At 40.9% G+C, this 18,859-nt stretch overlaps 2 protein-coding genes across 4 annotated transcripts in view; one reads left to right on the forward strand and one right to left on the reverse strand.

The window, feature by feature from the left end:
- tmtc3 (transmembrane O-mannosyltransferase targeting cadherins 3) overlaps positions 1–6,113 on the reverse strand; it is a 29,872-nt gene extending 23,759 nt beyond the window's left edge. The window contains exons 1-5 of the mRNA XM_063874030.1: positions 5,971–6,113; positions 5,155–5,368; positions 4,750–4,968; positions 1,647–1,746; positions 138–253 (exon numbers count right to left, since the gene is read on the reverse strand). Of these exons, the coding sequence (XP_063730100.1) occupies positions 138–253; positions 1,647–1,746; positions 4,750–4,968; positions 5,155–5,343 (624 nt within the window). The 5' untranslated portion in view covers positions 5,344–5,368; positions 5,971–6,113. The remainder of the gene's footprint in view (positions 1–137; positions 254–1,646; positions 1,747–4,749; positions 4,969–5,154; positions 5,369–5,970) is intronic.
- A 481-nt stretch (positions 6,114–6,594) lies between these two features.
- The window catches only part of cep290 (centrosomal protein 290), a 45,649-nt gene continuing 33,384 nt past the window's right edge, over positions 6,595–18,859 (forward strand). For 2 of the 3 annotated variants that reach the window (XM_063911988.1, XM_063911996.1), the window contains exons 1-15: positions 6,595–7,345; positions 7,886–7,963; positions 8,190–8,259; positions 8,351–8,397; positions 8,918–9,052; positions 10,293–10,346; positions 11,710–11,856; positions 12,090–12,272; positions 13,732–13,821; positions 14,934–15,056; positions 15,675–15,798; positions 16,853–17,025; positions 17,318–17,480; positions 17,598–17,698; positions 17,782–17,848. In XM_063911988.1, coding sequence (XP_063768058.1) covers positions 7,241–7,345; positions 7,886–7,963; positions 8,190–8,259; positions 8,351–8,397; positions 8,918–9,052; positions 10,293–10,346; positions 11,710–11,856; positions 12,090–12,272; positions 13,732–13,821; positions 14,934–15,056; positions 15,675–15,798; positions 16,853–17,025; positions 17,318–17,480; positions 17,598–17,698; positions 17,782–17,848 — 1,660 coding nt within the window. In that variant the 5' untranslated portion in view covers positions 6,595–7,240. Of the gene's footprint in view, positions 7,346–7,885; positions 7,964–8,189; positions 8,260–8,350; positions 8,398–8,917; positions 9,053–10,292; positions 10,347–10,536; positions 10,558–11,709; positions 11,857–12,089; positions 12,273–13,731; positions 13,822–14,933; positions 15,057–15,674; positions 15,799–16,852; positions 17,026–17,317; positions 17,481–17,597; positions 17,699–17,781; positions 17,849–18,859 lie in introns of all 3 variants that reach the window. The other variant, XM_063911981.1, reaches the window with a different exon arrangement.

Genomic DNA, 18,859 nt, shown 5'->3' on the forward strand with positions numbered 1-18,859 from the left:
CATGCACTTGGCAGTTTATCACATATTGCCCAACAGGTCTCACCGCTTAGCTATCCAGCGGCCAAGATTGGTCTACTTGTGATGAAGCCGTAGGGACCAATAAGAGCGGAGAGTGAAAAAAAGTTTCTGAGGCTTACCCCTTGTGCAACAAACACTTCATGGACACAGCAGATGCCGACCACAGTGATTCCCTGCTCCTTGCATAGTGTCGCTGCAGCCACTAGAACCACCGTCACAGCGATGGGAGCCCAAACTGAAGAAAGAAGGAAGAATAAAACACCACTTATCGACAATTTATGTAAAAGGTAATTCATCTCTAATCCCCAGATATCCCTGAACCTCTGTGCTGATGAGGCAGTTTTATTATCCGCTGCCCACATGTCCGCAGCCCTGCATATCCCATGCCAGTTTGAAATCAGTTTCCAGATAACTTTATATTGCTGCGCTTTAAAAAGTTAACAAATCTTGGCCGGGGAATTAATCCCTCTAAGGTTTTCTAGCAGATGCAGCTGTTTTTGAGCCTTTTTCACCAAGATGGAGATTCTTCCAATTGACCACGTCATGTTGTTTGTGCTGACGACGAAAAATGGTTTACTTGCCCTACCACGACTCCGACTGACGTACAAAGGTGTGTGTTTTATTCATTATAGACGCTATTTTGCATGTTGTACCTATACCTATATAAGTTGTGAACACTTTATAAATCATTAATAAGCTTTTATAAGACAAGAGATAAACAGGCAACTGTGACCGGTTGCTTGCCAAATAGCGAGCCCACATTTATCTTTACTGCTAAGCCTTATATTGGCGACTTAGCCTAAGAGATGTCAAGAAACATCAAGGTGGATGAGGGGGGGAGAATCAACTCAGTGAACAACAGATACCCAGGCCGCTGGCTGATGAAGAAGACGGAGTAAGCTAGGAAGCCAATATAAGGCTTAGCCATCTTGCCAAATAGTGAGCCTGTGTTGATGTATGAAAACTATGTTAGAACTGGTTTATAAATCAGGTTCTTAATGATTAATAAAGTGTTCACAACCTTATTATAAACCTTTATGAATCCTTTATAAGGGTAGTCTTATTGTAATGGGGTACAAAATAATGTGTTGCGGTATAGGTAATTTCCTCAGGATGGGATTATAGAAACAAATTATTCGTATGTATTTTATGAGGGAAATAGCCCCATTTCTAACCATAAATTAGCCCACAAGAAACACAGCATGAACAGCCGTGCATGTAGAATAACAACAACAAACCTCTAACAACAAAAACTCATAATTAGAGTACACTTCGAGGAACTTGTGTTCAATTAAATGCCATAGTACATTGTGTTTTAATTAACCGACCAATCAAGTTAAGTGTTGCCATGAGACCCGTTAACATTCCTTAGAGCCAGGTGTTTGAGTCTACCCTTATACCTCGGATCCTTGTTGCCGCCACAAGCCTTTGACTGAGGATTATAACTGTGAATTAATGAGGGAGGCAGGACTGTGTATCATCCCCAGAAGCCTTCTAGGTCAATGAACCACTTGTAGAAGTTACACGTGATCATTTTGGCTTTGGTTTTTCTGCCTCCGTCTAAAATGTTTGCAGTGATGACCAGTGCATGTTGTAGGTGAGACATCAAGAAGTCATGTACAGCTTACCAATGGAGTGGTCTCTCCCTGTGGATTTTGTGTAGGCCAGGAAAGCAGCCAGGAGAAAGATGGAGGAAAGAAGTTCTGCTCGACCCACCACGCCTGTGACCTGAACGTGGAAACAGTCACACATCCATTTGTTCATTTTAAATACAGATAACACTGATAATTAGAGCTTCTGTGCATGTAAATGGTCTGCAAAGGCTAAAATCCCTGCGTTCTCTCCAGAGGAATGATTTCAACATCGAAAAAACTGTTTTCTCTGTTGGGAATATATTAAGTAACCTCTACCTCATTTTCCCACAGTCAAATCTGTCAGAACTTCTGTCAAGTTCATGAGCATTTCTCCCCGGGATTTAACAAGCACTCCAGGTAAATCCATAAAAGCACCTCAAGGGAAGAGAAAACACATAAACACTCTACTCTAATCCCTTTGAAAGAAAACACACACGTCTACAAGTGTTAGCAACTAGAGTCCACATTATAGGCAATCTGACACCAAATAAAGTATTTCCCTACCACCCTTTCTAATGGATATCCTCATTGCTACGGCTGCCAACCCCACGTGCGTTGCGGTAGGCTAAGTGTAAAATGTAAAATGTTCAAATAGCATCATACTATATCTGGCTCCTACACATTTACAGCCTGGAATCCAGTTGTAAAACCGGTCAAGTCCTTTCCCTACGCAGATTACAAGCAGATGTACTGTGCCTCTTTGACATTGACTCCTCCTGTCATCTGTGTAAATAATGACTGCCCTCGTGTGGAAGAAATGACACTCTCACTTCCTCCATAACCGAAAGTAAGCTTTTCAATGGACTAATCCTCAAAGTTTGTTGTGTCTAGAGTGTATCCTGTACTTCATCCAGACGGGTATTAACATCCAGACTCAATTAATGTTCAAACAGAATCACAATAACTGGACTTACTTTATCAGGCAGCTTTAGTGCAGCTATGCTCGGTTGATAAAGGTGGACAAATGTCTTATTCTGGGTCTATTTCGCTACACGAAGACCAAGTAAACATCAATGACCAAGTGCTATACCCACTGTTTCAGTTTGATTGCACTAATGTCTGCAAACAACTGCATTATCTAAATAAGTATAGAGCTACTTCACGCTATGACTTGTCCTTTCATCAAAAGTCAGGGAATTGATGGATTCACAAGACATGAAAGGAACATGTGGTGCATTTGCTTAGTTGTCTTGTCAGTCCATCACATTTAGTCCAACGCAATGGTAGAATGGTTGACCACAATTATTGTTTGTCAATGTGTCTGGATGGCTACAAATCCCTCGTGTGGTTGTCCAATGTGTACAGCATCGGGCGCCGCTTTTCAGTGAGCGCTTTCACCCAAATGCCATTCTAGGGGGTTAATATACTGCTGTGGAGTTAGTACACTCAATTATTTGTATTTGAAGACACTTAAAAAAAAACGGATTCTCCATTCAAGAAGACAGATAACCCAAAAAAACACAGTGAGAAAGACACAGGGACACACAGGCACTCTTTGTACGCACTTATCATGAAGGGACCTTCAGTGCTTGGGGCATAACTCAAAAACAAATGATCCGTTCAGAGAGAGATTCCAGACGGCGATAACATGAAGGACATTCGCTGGACTAACTCTAAGGGCTCATTTGTGAGGCAAATTGTTTCCATTCAAGAAGTCTGAGAGTCTCTGCATAGATTAGAGAACACCATGAGGAAGACTGGCGCAGCGGTGCATGCTGTGTAACAGTAGAAGCAGAATGTTTTCTCTGTTTATCTCCTCCGGTCAGGGCCCGTCGGCTCATCAGCTCGGCTCCGTTCAATAGGATGAATTACAGAGTCCTAATTGGGGAAAAGGCTTTTTTAGACAGGCCCTATAGAGGAGAATGAGATCAAGTTCAAATGATAGAGGTTTCCGGTTTCCTCTCAAGTTAAATAACAATCGTGGTCCGGATAATATTCAAGATTGACAGCTGTGGCAACTACACTTAAGGAGGGATGGTCATTGTTCTACTATCCGAAGGGGTTTGACGGACAGATACAGTAACTTGAGTTGATTTATCTCATGAGGAATGCGTTCAAAGCAGATGTGGGGGATAAGATATGCTCACACCCTGAGCAGGTCATAAGGGCACGATGTAACAATCTTCAGGTAATGGGGCAGGTTTTCACTACATGTAGCTCCTTTGTGGGATTTAGTATTCATCCCGTGGAGTAACAACACTCCCAGAAAGAAAAGGGCATGACTGAGAGGTCTGTTGCATGTTTGATCAAGCTGAGGTGGTGATGCTATAGAAGTATTGGAAGCATCAGACGAGTGATTCCTTAATCCTCTCCTCCCGGTGTCCAGCATTAACATTAATACACTTTTCTTTTCACATGTTGGATCTCAAAACTTTTCCCGTAATGAGAGATCGACTCAAGAGTTCTGAAATGATGAATTTGCTCTTCTAGATTGTGTGATGCATCTGTGGATGATTTTATTTAACTACTCAGTCAGTGTTGCTCGTTTCATGTTTGGGCTGAGATGGATGATCCCCAGACGCTACATGTCAAAGTGTAATGCGGCAAGATGCTTAACTCCAATTGCTGCAGTAGGCATGTAAACAGTATTGAGGTGTGTTTAAATAATGTTGAATAATGTTATGCCTTGGCCTGGTTTAAAACATAACCACATTTTTCAGTGTACCTTCCAAATTAAAGTAAAAGCCCAGTCAAAAAGAAGTACTATGTAATAGTGGACAATGGCGCCGTAGACCAACTGCCTGCTGGTTACGCTGTACCTTCCAGTGTGGTTGGAATCAATTTAGAAAAAGCCTCACTTTTGCTTGAGGAGATAGGCTTGGCATTTCCTGACCAAGAAATTAGTTATGAAAGGCTGAACAGCGTCAAATGTTGGTTCCTAGAAAGCAGCATCTCTTACATCAGAGCAACCACATGCTTGAAAAGCAATTGAAAAATCCAACCGATACATTTCCTGTATTCATCTATCTATAACTAATAGCACATTGCTTTACACATACACTTCATTGGTCACTGATTATTACAACACCATTTCAGTGGATCAGCTTGACCATATTTACATCCTCACAATACCTTGACCCAGCAAATGTATACTTACAGCTTCAGTGTGGATGGGGTGCACAGCAAACAGCAATGCTGCCACCAAGCTGGAAGTGTTGTCCAGGAACAACCGGCACACTCGCAGGAACAGCACACACACTACGGCGTGTAAAACAACATTGAGAAGATGGTAGGAGGCTGCGCTCAGCTCACTGAAGAGGTAGTTCAGTCGAAAGGTGAGTACCGTCAAGGGTCGGTAAGATTTATGGCTCCGCTCCTGTAATGGGACATACACAATGAGAGACATTAAAGGGGGACAAATGTTTGGGATAGCTTTTAAGTTATGTTTAATTAAACAATTATAGTCAGGTTAATATGCAGAGGTGGCAAAAAAGTTCCCTCAAGTTAAATTGAACTCATTGTCCCTAATAAAACCAGAGGTGTGTCATGGACAATGACTTACCTCAGACATGGGTGTTCCCCAGAAGTCATTGAGGAATAGGTTGCGGAGAGGGGTTGAGGGTCGTAGGTCCTTGTTGTCAAGGATTGCTGAGACATCATCAAACACAAAGCCGCAGGACAGACTGTTCCAGTAACATCCCACCACCAGTCCAGTCAAAAGTAAAATTTCCTTCCATGACACGACAGCCATGGCTGACCAAAGCCGTCATTGATCTCTGTAATGGACAACAAAATAGGGGGTTTGACATATTTAAAACAGGTAACTTGTCAAAGACTTATTTCCTTCTAGGAGTTGGCAAGTATTCAATCATACCCACAATGAAGCTCTTCAAATAACTTGGATAGGCTAAGTTTATAGAACAACCTCATAGAGTATGTGCCTTTTATTGTTCTTTTAGTGTGCTTTTCATTACATATTGTCCCAAAACTCACTCAAAGGTAGTTTTACCACCCTTTTAAGCTTATGAAGAAATTACAACAGACATGCATCCGGCACAGTAACAGCTGGCTGCAAAAAAATGTGCAGGGTGGAGCTTAACAGCAATTTTAAACCAATGCTAGCTTAAATGCCCTCTTTATATAGTTATATCACAAGCATTGTAATACAAATAAAGTCAACATTGCTATCGCTTGGTCATGGAGTTAAAGAAGCTCATGCCTGCTCTGACCATTTTGAACCGGCATCTGCAATACAACGTTAGCAAACGATAAAGCTAATTTAGCAGCTAGCTAATGCTAACTAGGTGTATACAAGCTTTTCAGACGGTTATGGTGGAGGAAGATTAATACGAGTTATTTTCTTTAATGTCCCACCTACCGTGGCTATAAAAGCGCTGACCGTGACTGCATATGTGATATCAAAACGTAGGAATGGTTAACATTTTCACACATACGGAGTGCAGAATTTAGCAAGCATGGATGTATAAAGAGAAATACAGCGTCGGAGGTGGAGCACCGTTCATTCCTATGAGAGTCGCTCAGTGGCGCATGAAGCAAAGATTGTCCGTCAAAGTACCCGTATGTGGGCCCACAGAGCATGCGCAGTTGAGTTTTCCCTTAAACCCTACCCCGATCTCCTGCTTGAGGCTCAGTCAAATTAATGGAGAGGAGAAAATAACTCTGTATTCATCTTTTAGCACATTTTACAACTTTGAGACCGTGGTGATTTAAATGAGGTTCTATAACAGTGTTCATACTGGGTAGTTTTTGTAGCTCGAAAAAAATTATACGCTGATTTACAGAGGTGTCTTCCCCAATGTAAGTCAATGGGAAAAAGTATTTTCGGGTCAAAATTACGTCAAGGAAGCTGTAGTACCACCGCTTGGCCACTATAGACATTCAGAAACTCTGCTTCAACGGCTGACGCGCTTCCTGGGGTTTAGTAAGCAGAAAGCTAACTTCAATGCAGCTTCTCTATCAGTTCCGGTGCAGAGGGGACCGCGCAAGTTAAACGTTAGCTAAAAATACTCGGTGCTTTTTTTTTGACAAACGTTGTTAAAATACGACTAATAAGTACTTTGTTGTAATTTTCTATCCGCCAAGCCTGTTTAGTTTTGTAAAATTCCTTGAGAGGACTTACCCTGCGTTTCCTTTGAAGTTGTAGTTGTATTTCCTTGAGGACTAACGTTAGCTTGTTCAAGCTAACCAAGTTACTGCTGTGGTGTTGTCAACGGTAACCTAGCAGCCGAAGCATCATGGAAGCCTCAGGGTGGACGTTTACTGTCATTTTAACACACCTTTACATTTAACTTATCTTAACATGCGGTGTTAAATAAGAACACACATTTGTTTTCAACTTTTAACACACAGCTAGCTAGTTAATAAACTCGAGACGAATTTGTGGTAGCAGTTTGTACTTACTTAACGTACCTAAAAGTAATCACAAATGTAGCTAGCTGTTATCTAAACCAATCTCAAAGTAGCCTTATTGCAGGAAACAGCTCATTTCGTGCTACAAGGCAATGTTTAGCCATGTATTCCTAACCTTAAAAGAGCTACCTGACCAGCTAACACTAACATTGTGTAGCTGACAGGTTTTTATTCTGCACAATTCCTCGTTAAATATTAACTAACACGCTACTGCCAAGATGCCTGCTGCTCTGGAGTGGGATAAAGTGACCAGAATTGACCCAGAGAGTCTGCTTGAATGTGAAAAAGACCAAGTGGACGAGATCTTCGGCATGTTTGTTTTGGTAATTTCCAACACTTCACAACACTGTGAATAATTTACTCCTTTTAATTTCTGTAGAGTTGAGTAAACTATAACGTTTCTCTGGTTTAAAAATGCAACTGTGCCATGTGTGTTTATCCATGGCTACTGGCGAAAGGAAAGACTACCGTCCTGCTGATCTTATTGTAGATTATTGTTCAGGGTAGGCCTATTATAAATCCTTGCCCAGTGGATATTATAAATCCTTTCTCAGTGGCTTTGTCAGCTAAACTTATCAGATTGTTTTGCTTTGACTGCCCCTCCTTCTGTGGGTAATGTTGACCTGGATATCTCCAGTAGTTTTAGCCTGCAAAACTTAATGCACATGTTCAGTGAATGCTGTCAGTCCAAGGAAAACTTTCAATTTAATATGTATGTTAATGTTCGTATGTTCTAAACTTTTTGTGTTCCCGTCTGTCCCTGTTTTGGTCTAGATAACTGTGATGTATCAGTATTTTTACTATGAGTTCAAATGGCTCTACAGTTGTTGTTTCTTTTACTTCAAACCATGCTTTCCATGCAGACTGAAGAATGGGAGGTGAAGGATAAAGCCCCGGAGAACATTGTCCAAGTCCTCAGAGTCTTCCAGACCCTATTAAAGGTGTTTTCATTATGATTATTGCCATATTCTCATCCCCTCCGCTCACATCTACCAGCAAACCCACTGGCAATATATTTCAATAAGCAATTATATTGTTAGTATTAATAATTACTCACCTAAGTTCAAATAATTGACCTTGGTTCTTCTTCATTCTTATTCTGCTTGATATTTAGCATCTAAGACATGTAATTTAACACTTAATTGTCGTCTCTCCCTCCGCCTGAAGATTAAGGATCGGGAGGCTACTATTGCTGCCAACTTTGTCGAGGACATTGGTGTAAATTATGCTAAAACGGGTAAGTGGAAGAACAATTCAGTAGATATTTATTTTCAAGTTTTGCTAGCATATCTCTATTAACGTTGTGGATTATTTGTTCTGCATTCTAGAAAAGGAACTCCTCGCCAAGGTGTCGAGGCTGGAACGAGAACACAAGGTAACGCTTTTAGCGTGTGTCTGTCTACATCTGGAGTCTATTTTCTGTATTTTTGCATGATTTCGTGTATGTAACTCCTTGAGCTATTCGGATGTTTCTTTTTTTCAGCTTGGCAGAATGTTAATACTTTTAAATATGGGAAAATAACAAACAACAGATTACTGTGTCTAGCTGGAAATCACGCGTCATTGTTTTACTTCCGGCACCACGTCAAATCTTAAGCCAATCATAGAGTGTAACCCTGGCTACAAAGGAATTGGTTGTGGTGACCACTGAACGACAGCTAAGAAGATTAGAGCTAATTCCTTGCATGCTTACAACCAATACTTTACCCGATTGTTACTTCAATTTCAAAGGTTTGCAATCAGAGTTGGCTCCCCACAGTTTGACATGCTAAGGAAATGTCTTGTTCATGACTGTGTATGCATGTATTAGTGTTGTGAACAGATGGAGGTGATAGGACACTAAGTGGGGGTTGTTTGGGTGTTTGTTTGTATTGTTTCCGATCCGTACGGCTCAGCACTTGGGCACGGGGCCAGATAGCCGCTTTCTGAGGGATGAGATTCGGCAGCTCGAGACCCAGCTAGAGCAGAGGGAGAAGGAGGTGACCCACTTAAAGAAGGACATGGGCAAGGAAAAGAAAACAAACGAGGAGGTATGAACAATTTACCCATGATTCCAACACACAGCATGGGGTTTTGGATTAAGTATTCAGTCCTTGGATGACCTACAGATAACAGCTCATTAGAAAGACATTGTGCTGGTATTTAATTTAAAGAACAAGATAATTATTGTTCTCCCATGTTGCTCATGGAAAAAGTGAGTTTTATTGATGTGTATTATTTATATTTGTATTGAAGACACATGGCACATAAAAAAATACATTTTGCACATCAATGGGAAGTACAGTTACAGAAGAGAAACACCTGGTGATTCCTTTCCCTCACTACTATTGTACATCCATTGAAAAGCCATACTTTGCTTTTTCCAGTTTGTTATGAATATTTGTTTTAATAAAACATATTTTTTTCAACTAAATGGAATTTTAAATGATTGGATAGAGTAATATATGTTAATAATATTATTACAAATGTAGTCATATGGAAATGATAGAGTAATAAAATAAATAGAAGACTGGAACCAGTTTTTATTAAACGGCGTATGTTTTGATATACTCGTGTAATTTTGTGGGATATTTGACTAATTATCTTTAGTTTCACTAATTATATTTAACGTTTTCGGCTTCTAGTCACATTCCACTGATTAAATAATCATAACAGAATTACAGAAAAAAATAACGTCATTGAATGTTGAAGAGTGAATACAGAAAATGTATAAATAATGTCATAATAAGACAAGAGTTACTTTATTAATCACAAACTGGGAATGTTTGTGTTGCAGCAGCATAATACAATACAAGGCAGAGCACATAAGTGGAAATTAAGAACTCTAAAGAAGAAATAGAAATAAACTGGCATTAGAGGAAAGATATATATATACAGTTGACTATGAAGATAAATAATCGATAAGTATAATAAAATACTGTCACTGATAAACGGCTGGAACTAGGCTATGGCCAAGTGCACGTGCGTCTCGCCTCAATAACTATATCTAACTGTGGCCAGGAGGCGTGTTTATTTGATTAAGGCCGGGGATCTTTTTGCTGATTGTCTGCAGAAACTCTTTCCACGATTTGCCTTCACCATCAAAATATCCCTATCCTGAAGTTAGGCCCAAATCGAAAGGCCCAGGTCGCTGAGTTCGCAGCTTTTCATCGTTGCGTGGCAGCTCGCCTCACTTTGCGGCTGCTTTGGTGTTTGTTATAAATCTGGTGATGCTAAATGTTCTCAGTGTTTCTGCATTTTTATCCACTGTTCTGTTTTTTTTTTTTGTAGTTGCTTGTGCGAGCAGAGGAGGCTGAGGATGAGGTCAAGAAACTAAAGAGAGAGGTATGTGACTGCTGGCACGACATGATACAGATCCTGACTTGTGCTGTTTCATCCATTTACTCCATCACTCAGTCCATCGTCTTTTCTTACTTCATATATAACTTTAATTTGTGAGCTCTGGCATTTTTCTCCTCATAAATGCTTTCTTGCTATTCATCGTCTCTTTTCATCTCCTACTCCATTGGCGTAGATAAAAAAGCATAAGAAGAAGGTAAGTCATGGAGATAGTGAAGTCCAATTAGATTACAGTTATTCAGAATAAGCGTCAGTCCGATAGTGTTAGTGTTTATAGTTTTATACTTCAACTGAGCTAGAATGTGGAGTACAGGTATCTACATTCACCTGTTGCTCATGTATTACTGCTGCTAAATGGTTAGTTTGCTGTAGCTAAACCTACAAGTAACACACCAAAGGTAAGAGAGAGTTCGATAAACAAGTAAATCATAACTTGCATACAGACCAGAGAGGAAGGTATCAGGTAAGCAGGATATAAATCAGCATTAGGTAGTGTATTTTTTAGTCCTGGGTGTATAAATGAAGTGTACTATATCTATGAATGAATAGTGCAGTTTCCCAGAGTTCCAGAGTAAAGTGATGTGGTAGATTAGTGGTAGTAGAGTGTAGATAACTTGTCTCAACTACAACATTACCTTCATTTCCGAGGGGAAATACAGTATATCTTCGATTTGAAATGTCAGTACACAGACTCTAGTACAGAAAACGTACCAAAATACATCAAGTGATGACAGGAAACAAGAGTGTGCCATGGCTCAAATCCTCATTGCACCCCAAGGTAGTTCAATGAGAGACAAATCATCAGTTGAGCATTTGGTCGCCTGAGAATTCAAGTATTTATTCAGCCTGTTAGACCTGGACTGGATGTCTAAATCTCGGTCTGGAGGGAAAGGGCTGAAATACTCCCACAGGGGATGAAGAGGATGCTGCAGAAAATCTCACAAAAGATCTACTACAGATGAAGCTGTTTTTACAAATGATCCCACAGACACGGGGTTGTTATAGATTTATTTGAACAGAAATTGGACATTGATCGGCACTATCTTCAGTTATTAACAGTGTTATCTATTAATCTGGCAAATATTCCCTTCTTTTGTAGTTTAATTAGCCTATAAAGTGTGAGGAAATATACCTATTACAGGTTCCCACGTCCCAAAATCCTTAAATGTATGATTTATAGTCAAAATTGTTGAATATCAATTAACTCGTTAGTCAAATAATCTAATTCCCAAGTGACAGTTTCAGACCAAAGCATAAATCAGTTGTCTTTCATCAAATACAGTGTTTTAAGTTGAATGAGATCCAGTTCTTTCTCTGTTCTAATTCTGGTCCTCTATGCACCACTCAGAATGAGCAGCTCCTGCAGGACGTGGACTTCTACCGCGGGGAGCTGGAGCAGAAGGTGCCGTCCCCGTCCAGAGACGAGAACGCTGAGACGCAGAGGAAGCTCAACCTGGCCAACCGACAGCTCTACCAGTGCCTGGAAGACCTGCAGGTTCCTAGAAATCTATTGGTCGATTCAACCATGTGGGGATTATGTAAACAGACCATTATTTTTGAAAGTCTGGCAACAGCAGTCTTTGAAATAACTACCCTTGATGACGAAAAGGTGTTTAAAGTGCTGCAAACAAGCAACGTCAGGGCTGTTTCCAATCCTTCATCTACCTTTCCTCTTCATCTGTTAAATGTGTTTACCACAAATGTATTGTATTATTTTATGTCCATTAGCGAGCGGAAGATGAAAACCTACACCTGAAGACGCAGAACGAGCAGATGCAGAAAAGTCTGGAGGAGTCGGTGAGGGAGATGGAGAAGATGACGGACGAGTACAACAAGATGAAGATTGTTGTGCAGCAGACCGACTCCATCATGGACCAGCTCCGGAAAGAGAGGGATCATGCAAAGCTGCAGGTAGAGATCAAATTTAATAAACTACGTATTGTTTACTCAAGCTTAGAGCTGCAGGTGGAGCTTTAAGTAAAAACTGTGCTGAAGCTTTCCCTTTATCCTGATGGTCGTGCATGAGGCTGATAATCTTCCTCTGCCTTCTCCGAATGCTCTTTATTGCCTCTACCGGATTTAAGCTCACTCCATGGAAAACAACCAATCACAGCCAAGGAGTTCTTAGTGTCAATCACTGCTCATAAACTCACTTTCAAACCACGCAGCGCTGATGAAAAAGGTGTGTTTTAAAGACTTGTTAAATTGGGTTTGTTTGTCAGAGGGTTTATCAAAAGTAAGAAAGCAAATCTTCACTGTGAAGAGTGTAAATACTAACAAGCCAAGTATTGCCCAAAACCAGAGCAAAAAAAATAGCTGACACCCCTCCAAAGGGCAACACTTTTGGAGAAATAGGGACATTTATCCCCATGTGTCTCCTAAAATGCATTTCCTTGGAAAGCCTGTTCTTTGCTAAGTCAGAGCGGCACTATCATGCTCATATTAGTATTTAGTGTCTCTCCTGGGACATGTCTCCATGCTTTAATGTTCAGAAAGCTCTTTATGTTTCTCATACTGCCTGTGCTGCAGCACCTCTTTCACCCTCTGTCTGAAACCAGAGCCCTGTCTGCTCTGATTGGCTAGCTGGCCAGTTCTGTTGTGATTTGTCAACCGCTTAGAGAAGTCCCGCCCCTTAGCCTATCACGTACAATGTGTTAGAGCGCTAGCCAATAGAAGCGTGAGTGTGACATGGTGATGTCCTTATGACAGGCAAGGGGGGGGAGTGTGTGTGGGAATTTTAGCCTCTTCAGACCTTTAACATTTACAAATAAATAAAAAATGATGTCTCCTTTCCAGTGAGTAGCTTCACATTTATACTATTTATTAATTACAGAACCATGTAGCCAGAAGGGTTGTAAAAGCTGTCAGTGGGTGAAGGGAGGGAAGGTAAAAAGGCGATACTTGGACAGACTTGGGCCCAAATTAATTCCAAATAGTTGTAAAAATCTCCGCCCAATAGTCCTGTTGGGATGGGTCAGGTCAGATCATGTGGATATGGTTTACTGGAAATGTTCGACATCTATCACAGGCTGCTCGTACTGTTTACCGTCATGACTCTCAGACAAATGGGCTTCAGGGTAATAAATCACGAGCCTGCAACGCACAAACTGAAGACTTGTGTACAGGTGCACTGATTAAATGTGAACCAAGATGTTATCGGGCACTCTGGAATCTTGTAAATGCCACAATGAGATGCAGAGGAACATGCACTACTATCAGGAAACATGACACACTGTGTCTTTTTAATAAATGTTATAACTGCAGCTGGGTGTGGTTTGTTAAATGTACATTTTAATGCTGACATGTTAACCTACACCGTCTATCTTATTACTGCAAGGTATTTATTATGGAGTGTGTGTTCGTTGTGCAGGTCAGAGAGCTGACCGATAAGATCCATAACATGAATGAAGAGGACGACCCCATCATGGCAGCCGTCAATGCTAAAGTGGAGGAGTGGAAGGTGGGTTTCAAGAAAATATCTACAACTATGAAAGTGGATATGATGGTATAGTGTGCAACAGTTGAAATGCGTCTGCCTTTAGGTATTTGGGATTACCTTTATCCGTCTATTACCTTTACTCCCGGGATATTGTGATGCTCTGGGAATGGACCATTGGCTCCTCAATTTATGATATGGTACACAGCATCATATCTAGAATAATGATTCTGTGTCAGTGTTTCCTTGCTGTTGATCCTCCACACCTTGCTGGTTTCAAGCAACTAATAATCCTGTAAATATGCAAATTATTACGCCTTTTTACCAACGTTATCGAGGTCAGATCAGAATCAGAGTTAGATATCCAGTTATTTGTCCCGCAGCAAGGACATTTACATAGTCACAGCAAAGGGAAAAGTGCAGATAAAAGGCACAAATAGTAGACTGACATATTCAATAAAGAGGCGAGTACAAATAAATTAAATCAGAATATCGTTATTGTCATTATACAAGCAAAACTTTACCAGCAAATCTCACTGCCGTAATAAAAATAGGCACGCAGTCTATAAAAGCAGTGATGAAAGAAGAGGTAGCAGCAATAACAATGCACTGCAATAATGAAATGAAATGTTATTGTACATATTTACTCTATAAAATGTAAATATACAAGACAAATAAATGTGGAAAATAACTGTGTGGTCATTAATATATGTTAAAAGTAACGAGACGCTAAAGAAGTCACCATCATCATGTATATGGTGCTTACAGTCTGAGGGGTGGAGGATAAAATCACATGACTACAGGGCAAAATAATAAGCAGTAAGTGAACATGTGAAAATATCGAAGGAGCCAATAATAGCAAATAATAAGTATGTACATAAGAAAATATATAAATTGGGACGCCATTAAGCTCAATTGGTAGAGCTGGTGTCCTATATACTGAGGCTTGTTCCTTAAGCAGATGACCCGGGGTCGAATCTGTCACGGGAACAGTTGTCTTCCCGTCTCAACCCTGTCTCCTGTGGCCCAAAAACATAGAAAATAAACAATTCCACATGGCAGATATTTGTCAAACTGTTCCCCAGGATCAATACGGGTGTTCCATGAGCCTAACTGGATCTTTCTCTCCCACACAGAGAGTGCTCTCTGGGAAGGACGATGAAATTGTGGTGTACCAGCAGATGATCCGGGATCTGAGGGAGAAACTGCGCTCCGCCCAGATGGACATGGACAAAAGCAACATCATCGCCTTGCAGCAGGTCTGTCCCAAAACATCATCATTCATGTAGTCAGATTCTGGAGCACCGTGCAAAAATGTGTTATTGATGGGGAAGATAGGATCAAAACTAGAGTGTAATTACTGTAATTGTTTATATATATATCAAAGTTATGGCACCCTAATGCATAAGGATTTATATTCTTCCTGGGAAAGCCGTATCAAATGATGTGTCTATATGTCTGAATAGCTTTGAAATGAGGGTTCGGAGTTTTTCCAGAGCCTGCATTTAAAAGTTTACTGCAGTTTGGAAAGAACATTCCTTAATGTGTGTCCTTCGAAAGCAGGGCAGTCCTGAGTGGACTGTCACTTCATGTTCTTCCATCTATTTGTCATTTTGTGCTCTTTCGTGCTTTCTCTCTTCGCCTCGGCATGCTCTATAAACCTGTCCTCCCTTCCATCTCTCTGGGCTGCGGGCCAGGTCATATATGAGCTCTGCACTGTAAGTTTCCTCTGTCCTGTGCCTCTTAACCTCAGCCTCCCTTTCATTTCATAACTGTTCCTTTAAAGATGAAAGTGCAGATAATGCTCCAGCTGCGATCTGTCTTACACATACTGTACGTTCTCGTCATTTAAAATTGTTGGGGATTTTTTCTTAAAGGCCGTCCAAGAGAGGGATAATCAAATCAAGATATTGGGCGAGCAGGTGGAGCAGTACACGGGGGAGATGGAGAAGCACACCCTGCTCATCGAGGATCTAAAGACGTCCACGAAGAAAGACAGAGGTGGGTGTATCCCCGCTTAGGATCCCTAACTAAACACTTCCCAACTTAAAGGAGAAGCACATGGAATGCCCACTCAAAGTGCCCCAAAGCAGCTTGATTTATTACAATGCGTAGGTCAAATATATAATCATGTAACTTCTCTGACTCATTGCAGGCCTAAACCTTATTTAGTGTCTCTCCTGTGACATGTCTCCACGCTTTAATGTTCAAAAAGCTCTTTATCTTTCTCATACTGCCTGTCCTGCAGCACCTCTTTTCACCCTCTGTCTGAAACCAGAGCTGCTCTGATTGGTTAGCTGGCCTTTATCAACCACTTAGAGACTTAGATTCTGATTTAGAATCAGAATAGGATATCCTTTATTTGTGCTGCAATTGTGACATTTCTGGCATTAAAACAGCAGACTACAGCAAAATTAATAGACAGACAAAACAAGTACACCGTGGCAAAGAAACAAGTACAAAGTCACCGTGTAAAAATAGTGAGGAAGATGGTGATGTTAACAAACTGTAATTCAATTGAGAAAAAGACAATAAAGCGTAATGTTCATGAGTGTTTATTGCACATGAGCAGTGGTGTCGCACATCAGGGATATTACAGTCTGTTTGTGTGAGCTGGTCTACCGTGGGCCGTGGTGGCTATGCAGTGATGTAAAAATGACAGGGTACAAGCCCCCTGTGAGTAATGGCTCTGACCTCCACGCCGCCTCTTAGCCCCTCACTTCACTTTTTGGGTTTTACAGCTCACAGCTTTAGTGTTTGGTTCAGTCTCACTGCTTTGAAGAAGGTCGCTCTGGCCCGTAGCCGGCAGCAATAAAGCTTTTTGAAGCCAAAGCAAGTCGTTTGCCTCAGGAGGGAGTGGAGCCAACCTGCCAATCCAGTCATTAATCTTCTCCTGTATCTGTTCATTGTTAGCATTCATTGCTGTTGTCTTTTAAACATACTATACAGATGTTGAGTATTTTAGATGACTTTGCTTTGATGAGGGGAACGGGCAGGTGGTCACTTTGGTCTGTAGTCGAAAAAAATATTCACTTATTCTTTTCTTTTTTTCAAGGCCTACCATCGGCTGTAACTCAGAGGAAGATGGAAGAGCTGAAGTCCAAGCTGGAGGCTGCAGACGCAAGAGTGGCGGAAGCAGAGCGGGCTGTAAAGCTCGCAGAGGCTGATGCTGAGGAAAAAGACAAAGCACTCATTGAGGCTTCGAACCGATTGAGTCAGTATGAGTCTGTAAGTCTCTTCTTTTTTACCTCAACGTTTTAAACATCCAAAACGAATGCGTCACAACTCAAATTCCAAGAAGGGAAAGTTTTTTTTTTTTGTCCACCATCGCCTCAAATAGACATCGATGTGACTATGGTGTGATCAGCGTGCTTTTTGGGTCTACAAGCTAAGTGTTTGTTTCCCACCGTGTCTGATCACATCATAATTGACAGAAAAAAAGCATACAGGAAAAAAAAAAGGGCCACGCCATGCTTCTAAAAGGAAGAGTAATCATCAACGTTCTGTTTTTTTCTTACAGGGCATTTACGGCCTGGAAGCAGCCATTGCGGAGATCAAAGAGTGTAAATATCAAATTAGAGTGAGAGATCTTGAGGCAGAGGCCATGACCAAAGAGATCAACCAGCTTGAGATGAGAATCAATGACCTCATGGACGAAAACGAGGATTTCCGAGAAAAACTGGGTCAGTTCTTCCAAAAAACCTATCTTTTCCCCATCTTTTCATCTATGAAGACACTGACCAACATGGAAACATTCATTTTACTTTTGTTTGCTCTGTTTTCTTTTCTTAAATCCCAAGGTCTGGAGCCAAAACAGGAAGTAGATCTGACTCAGTTCAGGCGAGCCAAAGATCTAAGACAGCGACAGTACAAGGCAGAAAATCAAGTCCTCACCAAAGAGGTAAAGAGGGATTACTTAATGTTACAGTAACTGCTTTTATTACCACAACAACCCCCCGCCCCAAATGCTTCATTTCATTCCAGATTGAACGGCTGGAAGAGGAGAGGCTGGAGCTGAAGAAACAAATACGGCGCATCGTGAAGGAAAGAGGTGACGCAAAACTCATGGAACTGTTTTAAAGGCTATTATTGTATTGCCTTTTTTTTTAGATATCACTCAGTTTGTATGTCACTCAGTTTGTATATCACTCAGTTTGTATGTCACTCAGTTTGTATATCACTCAGTTTGTATGTCACTCAGTTGATATGTCACTTCAGGTTATAAATGACCTCATATTGAAGGGGATACCCCTAAAGCATGTTATCTGTTATCACAACCACGGTCATGTCGTCAGAAAATGAAGAATGGAATTGATTATGAAGTTACACTAGAGGCCAATTCCAAACCGACCCTTACACCCTCCCACTCTGTGAATGAGTGATCTTCATACATAGTCACACTCTCAGCTGAAGGGGGCTCCTCCTTTTTAGGGTTCAAATACAGCAGCAAGCTTCAGCAGGAACTCCGGCAGAATACTTTATTATTATAAAACTTGGTCTCTATGTGGCCTTACTGTTTTTTTTAGATCTGATCTTTATGAGCTGCTTGCTTTGTGCAACAGTCCCTGTCAATATAAAACAATTGCACAATCAAATGAACAGTTTTCTAGACTCGACACAGGTATATATGATCCTTTAGTTAAAGGAATATATAATGTAAGCTTAAAATGGTTTATGTGCATCACAATTTAAATGTTAATCTTATTTTCCTCAGTTTTCTGTTTCATGACACAAACAGCGTTGCTTATGGTCAGGCAGTACAGCGGGTCAAGTCAGGACAGATGCAGACGGAGGGTTTAATCACTCCCACTCCCCACTAGTTGGTTTGGAACAAAACTTAATGAGGCGAAACCTTCCAGCTAATGTGCAAATTGGTAGTAGGAAGTTGCAGGGGTCGGTTTGGAATTACCCTCACTACCTAGGGCCAGGAAGTCAGCCGTCCAATCCTCCGTCCTTGAGCTTTTAATGAGGGAGCTGTGGTGTTTGATGCTGAACTGTAGTCAACAAACAGCCATGTCACATAGCTCCCTGTCTTCAGATGAGATGCTGTATCAGAGTGGAT

Source organism: Eleginops maclovinus, chromosome 2 (genome assembly GCF_036324505.1).
Source record: "Eleginops maclovinus isolate JMC-PN-2008 ecotype Puerto Natales chromosome 2, JC_Emac_rtc_rv5, whole genome shotgun sequence".
Taxonomy (NCBI): domain Eukaryota; kingdom Metazoa; phylum Chordata; class Actinopteri; order Perciformes; family Eleginopidae; genus Eleginops; species Eleginops maclovinus.